This window comes from Oreochromis aureus, linkage group 3 (assembly GCF_013358895.1).
Source record: "Oreochromis aureus strain Israel breed Guangdong linkage group 3, ZZ_aureus, whole genome shotgun sequence".
In the NCBI taxonomy this organism is placed as follows: Eukaryota; Metazoa; Chordata; class Actinopteri; order Cichliformes; family Cichlidae; genus Oreochromis; species Oreochromis aureus.
The window spans coordinates 38,191,803-38,200,022 of NC_052944.1; the positions used below are offsets into that span (position 1 = coordinate 38,191,803).

Consider the following 8,220-nt stretch of genomic DNA (forward strand, 5'->3'; position numbering starts at 1 on the left):
GAACTTTTCTTGTCCATCTTCCATTGGTTTTAATTTTGCACTCCAGTATAAACACCCATCCCCCAACCTGAGGATCACCACAACATAACCTAATAGACCTACACCTTAGTTCACAGATTCGCTTGTTTCGCACAACCCAGGATTCAAATCACGAATACATAATGGGCTTGGATTTACGACATTATGAATGAAATGTGCTCTATTTGGAAGCAGCCGCCCCCAATCCCCTTTCAACAGGTTGTGTGTGAGAATTTAAATCATCAAACTGTAAATTATTAATTGTTATTAATCCCTCTACCCCTAGTCGTAAAGTGTATATTTATTTTCTTACTCTTCTTATATTTGTTTGTTTACTTGCACTGCTGTAACTGGAGCCTCGTCGTCTCGTCTCTCTATATACTGGACTGTATGTAGCGGAGATGACAATAAAGTTTACTTTGACTTCAGCAGCAAGCATGCGCACCAAGGGCTCTTGCACCGCTCATGCATAAAGAATTTAGAAAACCATACAATGCAAGGGCACATTAAGTGCAAATTATAAGTCTTTATCATAATTTCTGGTGTTTTTGTGTTTTTTGGTTTGTTTTTACTTTTTTTTATTTATTTTGCGAGCTAGTGATAAGATGCTGCTTCAGCCACCCAGAGAATCCCCTGGTGCCCGCCCTCTCCTCCCTGTGCCGCAAGCAGCAGGCGCACCTCGCACACGGAGGCGCCCTTACTCCTCGCAAAACCGACCGGTGCCTATTCCATCCCCACAATTCGCTGGTATGATGTCAGGGCAGCATGTGTGCTACCAACTTTTTTTTGCTCGTAATGCCGCCCCCACCTGGATGCCACCCTGGGCCACCGCCCACGTCGCCCATATCAAAAACCGCTACTGCTTTCCGATTAGTAGACAATCTGCTGACCTCCTGAGCCTCAGTCACCAACACATTAGCAGAAGTCACATGACCCATTTTTTTGCTCTAATGGGGTGTTAAACGTATACGTTCTTGATTAATCAGACCAATGACCTCATAGTACTGTATCACCCCAATAGAGCATCGGAAATCTCGCACTGCAGGCTCCTCCAGTCATGTCTGGCCAACTCCCCCTGATTTTTCCCACGTAAATTAATGATAACAAATTATTATTATTATTATTATTATTATTATTATCAGTAGTAGTAGTAGTAGTAGTACTAGTAGTATTGTCTACAGTGTTTAAAGCATCACTGAACGGAAAGTGATGATCAGAATATGTTTGATAATATTAGCACCTTGTGTTACGTCTTATTGCCAGCTTCAGTTACACGGGGCAGAAATGTATTTAGGCTAGCACCATTTACAATGCCGGTGTATGCGGACCCTGACATCACATCAGTTCATGCGCACCGTTCACTTCTCTCGGTGTCTAAACCTAACGGAGCTTCGCGATAACGCAGAAGAAGGTTGATAACGGAAACACTTCACTATCAGATCGTCAGGATGAGCCTTTTATCAGTGTTTGTGTTCATTCTTCCTTTTATCTGTGAGGTGTTGGGAGCACTGATCCAAACCACTGTGGGGGCAGATGTCGAGTTTCCGCTCTCAGAGGAGTGCAGGAAGGGAGAAGGCACACTGTATCAGCGGCTGGATGATGCCAGCACTCAGCTCATCGCATCTCTAAGTGGTTACTGGAAGCCAGGGCCAGATTGCACTGACCGTGTGGTCGTAGGACGCGATTGTTTAATCTTAACAAATGCTAACTTCAATGACAACGGACATTATGAGTTTACCTGCAACAAGAAACACTTGGAAGCTTACAAGCTGGAGGTATTTGTGCCCTCTGAAGTTGCTGTATCCGAGGGTGGGGATGCCATCCTCCCGTGTCGCTCCGTCACAGCGGGCCAGTCGGTGAAGTCTGCGCGCTGGAGGAGAAACGGGGAAGTACTGCTGGAGCTGAATGGTCGGACGGGGGAAATCACATACGGGAATCACTTTAACAGAAGCCGGGTATCGATACCATCTGACTGGGACCGACGGGCAGACCTGTCCCTCACCATAAAGGGAGCTCAGCAACAAGACGGAGGAGTTTATTACTGTGACATAGAGAAGGCCGAGAAACACCGCTCTGCTGTGCGCCTGCGAGTGCGCAAACCACCGGTAAGTGCACCACACCACCGCTCTATCTATCTGGCAAACTGATTGATTTACAGCAGAAACGCTTTAAATACAACATCTGCACTTGATGCCTTGCCAGTCAGTGACTTTCTGGGTGTGAATAACTTTACCATACTGTGTCAGGGTGACTCTGCTGTAACAACAGTGATTACAACAACACTGATCTCTGTCCTGGCAGCAAAGACACACAGTTCAGGTTTTAACTATGTCATTCAGGAATTTAACAAGATAACAGGCACCTACAGGTCATCTTGTGGCTTAAACTGGGATTAACCCCTTTTTTTCTAGTCAGATCACAGATTGCACATAAACATTTCGTCTTGACGTTTTGCTGTAAACTGCGTGATCTTTGATTTGCTGTAAACTGAAAGGCATTTAAAGTTTCAACAAACTGCACTGACTAACACTGATTTTCATGTCTTCTTGCCGTCTGCAGGAGTCCTACCACTGGATATGGATCACAATCATCATAACAGCAGCTGTGACATCTGTGATTGTTTTTACTCTCAAGTTCTTTTGGGGCTGGAGAGAGAAGACCAAGGGTGTACATGCATGAAGAGAGCAGAGGAGACAGTGCCCGAAACAGTCCACTAAATGACCAATCATTTATAATCAGGAGGAAAGCACATCTCTAAAAATTGCCCTGCCAAGTCTTCTGATGTTATACTGCCTGTAAAAATGAATAGAAATAGCTTTTTGTAGTGCATTACTTTTAGTACCAAAGTCCAAACCCTTATTTCACTGTGTAATGAAAGTCTTCATGGCAAAATAAACAGCAGATATCTGCACACTGCTAACTTACAGTGCAAAGATAAAAGAATACACACATACAGAGATTTCTTTCTGACTTTTGACTTATTGATTTATTTGTGTCTTCTTCTTCTTGGCAGCTCTTCACTTGGTACAGTTGAAGGTCTGTCCTGAGAAAGAAGGTATAGCTTGGTTATAGCAACAGCAAATAATCAATTTATTTGATTTCTTCATTGATCTGTAAGAGGCTGGAGCTTATGGTTAATGAATGCAACAGTCTGGGTCGAGTAGTTGAATTTATTATCATTGTGTTGAGGACAAAAGAGTCTTCAGGCCTCCAAAAGACCTTTTAAAGGTTCCAGGTGCCACCAAGTGTGACTGAGCAGGAGACTGAATGTAGATATAAATTGTATTTTATTACTGGTTGCAGGGTAAGGTTTCTATTACGATTTGATGCCAACAAGCTTAGTTTAGTTCCTTAGTTTATTTGATGAGGACACTCTGTGCTCATCAAATAAATGAGGTTTGTGGGTCAGTTGGCTGCAGTCTATGAGGGCTGCTAGTAAATACGAGAGGCTGTTGCTGAAACCATAAACCACCAGCCATGGTTTCAGTTTCTAGCTAAATAAAGGTTTACAGTTTTATGTTCCTTCATTTGTTTGCTTTATGGTTGTTTACAGGCCACAGTGATAAAATGTGATGAATTTGCTTGCATGATGAAAACACTACAGTTGGACTTCTTCTATGTTTAAAACTTTAAGGGATTCTGTTTTTTGTTTAATAACTGTGACTTATACATTTTCCATACCATGAAGTTACACATACATTCTGTCTTTTGAATTAAGTCCACTTTTAATCATTCTATGCTTCAGTAAATCTGTGTGATTTTAATGTGTGGCTTACTCAGCTTCTTTTACAAATAGTGACTCAATCACCTACACACAGACAGAAACATCTTTAATGAAAAAGAGTGCAACAACCAGGATGAGATAGACCTTTGACCTCTACATGTGGAGTCAGGAGTTTACATCCATTCATCATGGGCGTAAATGTCATGACAATTTTTATCTCAGCCGTGCAGAGATCTTTGAAAGGGCGGGTGCTCAAAGTTGAAAATGGGCACATTGAACCAGGCACAACACACATTCATCAAGAATCTAATATGGGATTGCATCATACTATATCACTGTTGTGAGGTGGTGACAAGGCAAAGCAAATGTAGCCTATGTTTTACCTGATGGGTACAATGTTGCTGTTGAGGGGTTTCTGCTGCTCCTGCTGCTGATAGTGCTGGAGGGCAGGGCTGTGCTGATCTGAGACTGTAGACATTAAAAAGTCCATAGGAGAGATGGTAGCTGACTAAACAAGTGTTATCAGATAATAACAAAATGCAAAGATTGGTGACAGTGCCTGGAACTGTAAGGCAACAAAAAACTGTGAGAAATAAACTCGGCTCTGCCTGTGAATCACTCTTTGCTTCTCTTCTTCCTTCCATCCGATCATTTCATCTATCACTCTCCACTTGCTGTCTATCTGAGAACAAGGCACAACTTGCTATTGCAATAAACTATAATTTAAGTATCCACACCTAACAACTCTTACACTTAATCTATAATAAAATGATGACAGAAAAATGTTATAGCACTGCCTTTAGTAGCCTCACACAGCTCCTACTGTTTCCTCCTCATGTCCTTACCAGGCATGTCTGGACAATGTTATATCATGAGTAATAATTAAAAAAAAATCTATACACATAAAACACACACATACACAGACACACAGTGACATTTTAGACCTTCTTTAGAATACTGTATATACTGTAGGCACAAGTTTCCATCATCTCATATAGCAAACAGGTTTGGCGCGGATCTGGTATCAAGCCGGCACTGCTGGCTGACTTCTGGCATGGTAAGTGGTATGTCAATCAGATATGGGCTAAGCCTGCCCTAGATGGCACTGTTTATGTGACGGCATGCCATATCTGGCTCGATTGTGGTTTGGTTTATGTGGCCCAGGCTCATAGATAACAAGTCTGGCCCAGATCCGGCATCAAGCTGACACTTCTGACTGACTGGTGTCTTGGCAGAGTGTATGTCAACCAGATGTGGGCCAGGTCTGGCAATGATTCACTATTTATGTTCCTATTTTTCTATTTTAGTTAGAAGACCCAAATGCCATGTTGCAATACTATACTCCTATGGTAGCCAACGTTTCAAATGCAGGTTTGACAGGTTTGGGAGTGTACACTTTATCCAAAACATAGTGAGGGTTTACTCATGTTTACCACCTGGTTGGCTGTAGCTCAGGAGGAAGAGCAGGTCACTTACTGATCGGAAGGTGACAAGCAGACTGACTCCTACAGTCTGCATGTCAAGTGTGAATGTTTATGAATGTAGTTAGGAAGCACTCGGTTTAGAGAAAGTGTGTGATTGGGTGAACGCGGCATGTTGTACAGAGCACTTTGAGTAATCCAGGAGAGTAGGAAAGCGCTATACAAGAATCTGGCCAGAGTTTTGTCATGTTACTTTTGCACTGTTATGCACACGTTTTTATTATGTGGCTTGATTATGGTACACATTAGGCTGACACACAACTTACACATGGCCCACATACTGCAGGGAATGACGGCCCTTTGGTGGCCCACTTCACATGGGCCAGCACAGGATCACCAGTGTGTCTGCTACTGGCCTTGTGCTGGCCCATGTGTGGGCCACCTCTGGCAAATCAGATCTGGGCCACCAAAGGGCCGCCATTCTTTGCGGTATGTGGGCCACGTGTAAGCACATTGTGTGGGCCAGATAATGCACCTGTCCGCCTTTTTGACCTTGTTCCCAGCTCGTATGCAAGACAGATCCTTTTATTTAGCAAAACTGTGATTAATAGTTAAATGTTATTCTTGAGGGGCACAGACAGGACTCTGCACGCACACACAAATTAAAAAAAGAAAATTAATTAAAAAAAATTGCCTCAACAAAAGGCCACTTTGGGCACCCACGGTGACGCTGGTGTTCCAGAAGTTTCCAGTTCATGGCAGGCTTGAGCCTTGTTGTTCCTGAACACCCAAACAAATTTCCTCTGTCAGAAATGAAATAATGTTGTATTTGTGTTTGTTCTAGTTAAAAATGATGTGGCCAGGAGTTCAGCCAGTCGGCAGGGGCTCACAGGTTAACAGACATCTAGGGTGGTCTAGTCACCTTAAGTGTTAAATGCTTCCTCAACTTTCATCCTCGTAAATGGAGTTGTTGTTATTCATCCACTGAATGAGTCAGTACTGCAGGGTCTAATCATAAAGTCAGCTGGGACAAGCAGACGACATGTATCGCCCCTGTTATAAAAATATCACTATTATTGTCATTGTTATTTTATATTATTGTTCTGTTTATTTTTATCCTGCTGCTAAACTAATTTCCCCTCGTGGGACAATAAAGAATTTGAAAAAAATATTAAAAAAAATATGTGCAATCGCACTGCTGTTATAGATCCTGATTGATGAGCGCATATTTTGAATCTAGTAATGTGGATGTTTGAGACCGGTCTCATTCCCAACGCTTAACATAATGAAGATTTGCCACCTAGCGTAAAAAGTTACACTTTAGGCGTGAGAAGGTGTTGGTTGTTAAAGCAGCTTGTCGGGTGGTGCTCACTGGTTTCCAAAGACTTAGACTGCTCAGAATACTTACACGGAGGATTTCACACTTCCTCGCCTGTTAGCTTTGTGAATTGTTGTTGTTGTTGTGGAGTCACTGAATTTCTTAAGGTCTTCAAGTTAGCTTTCGGTGCAGCATACATGCAGTGTCCCTGTTGTATAAATGAAAGAAATACAAAATAAATAAATAAAATACAACAAAACAACATGTCTCTGATTACCTCTGACATTAAACAGTCACAGTCGCATTAATTTAATCAGTAGACGTGGAAGTCATGCAGCATGTTTGCTGTATGCCTTTAAGGTCAACGATCATTTGTAATTATAGATGACATGGTTGGAAATTAATTCTGTCAACAGGTGATCTCCCAACCATCTAACTTATGGGCATGTTTTTTGTCCTTGTAGAATGCAGCTGTTGCAAATGTGGAAAGGATTGATGGCCCAGCATTGGCACACGTAGAAGAATTAAAAAAGAACCTAAAAATGACCAGCCTGTAACAAACCAACCAACCAACCAACCAACAAACAAACAAAACTCTTAAAGGGGGTTTGAACTCCCGCAAAGAGGGGAAGTGAGACATTGTGCCTCTCTGTAAATCAGTTTGCGCTCAAACGCTGACACTTCTTCCAGCATGTGTAGCACTGTGCCTCCTCTCCCCTGAAGTGTTGTATTCAGCTTGTTCAGATTCGCTGTCATGTCCACCATGAAATGCAGCTTTTCCAGCCATTCTGGCTGTTTCAGCTCTGCTGCTCATGAGAGTTTTCGCCTCTCCCAGACATGCAGTAATGCGTTTCAGCACCTCTCCTCTGGACAGCCACCAGACTCGGTTATGCAGCAGGAGATCAGAGTACGCGCTCTCCAGTTCATCTAGTAGCGAACAGTGGTGACGGTGATTTAAACCTTTTGCCATTATTTTATTGATAATCTGAATGACAACATTCACGATCTCTGTGCATTCTGGAGGGAAGGTTTGTGTGCACAGTGTGTCTATGTGCAGGATGCAGTGAAACGTCGGCAGCTTACTATCCAGTGACTTCTGCATCAAGGCCACAAAGTGCCTGTACGATCCACCCATAACTGGTGCCCCATCAGTAGCCACTGACACTGTTTTTATTTATTACTCTTAAACAATCAAGCATAGCCTTGCAGATGCCCCCTCCCCCCGGCAGAAAATATCCATCTTTGACAGTCTTCGCACAGAGGCATCTCTCAGATTTTCTGCACAGTTTCACTCTTGCTTTCAAAGTCCGGGGGTAGGTGTTCTGAAATCTTAATGAGTGATTCTTTCATATATTCTCTGTCCGTGAACGGCTTACCGTGCCTTTGTGGCCACAAAACTTGCATATGTAGTTAATTTGCAGAATTCATCCAACTGAATTGATTTTTCCTCAGATCAGCCTTCCGCATCAGTTCTGAAAGTGCTTTTTTTTCTCTTCTCCCTCCGGATATTTTTCAGCGAAGGCTGTGTGTTTATTTTGGAAATGTCTTGCGACATTTGACTTTTTATTGTTAGTTAGTCTCTCTCCACAAATTAGGCATACTGGTAGAATCATTTAACAATTTAATGATAATTTAATGATGCCTGGGAATCTGCCCAGGCATCATTAAATGTTCTATTTTCTTCAGATATTTTTTTTTCTCTTATATTTCTCCATACTTGGCTTACCTGGGGTTGAAAG

General features: G+C 42.4%; 1 protein-coding gene across 1 annotated transcript; it reads left to right on the forward strand.

Annotated features, from left to right (window-relative positions):
* The first annotated feature begins 1,466 nt into the window (after window positions 1-1,466).
* Window positions 1,467-3,274, forward strand: LOC120433717. The gene is made up of 2 exons (XM_039600479.1): window positions 1,467-2,123; window positions 2,578-3,274. Exons 1-2 carry the CDS (start codon window positions 1,467-1,469, stop codon window positions 2,695-2,697), a joined length of 777 nt encoding a protein of 258 aa, XP_039456413.1. The 3' UTR covers window positions 2,698-3,274.
* Window positions 3,275-8,220: the final 4,946 nt, after the last annotated feature.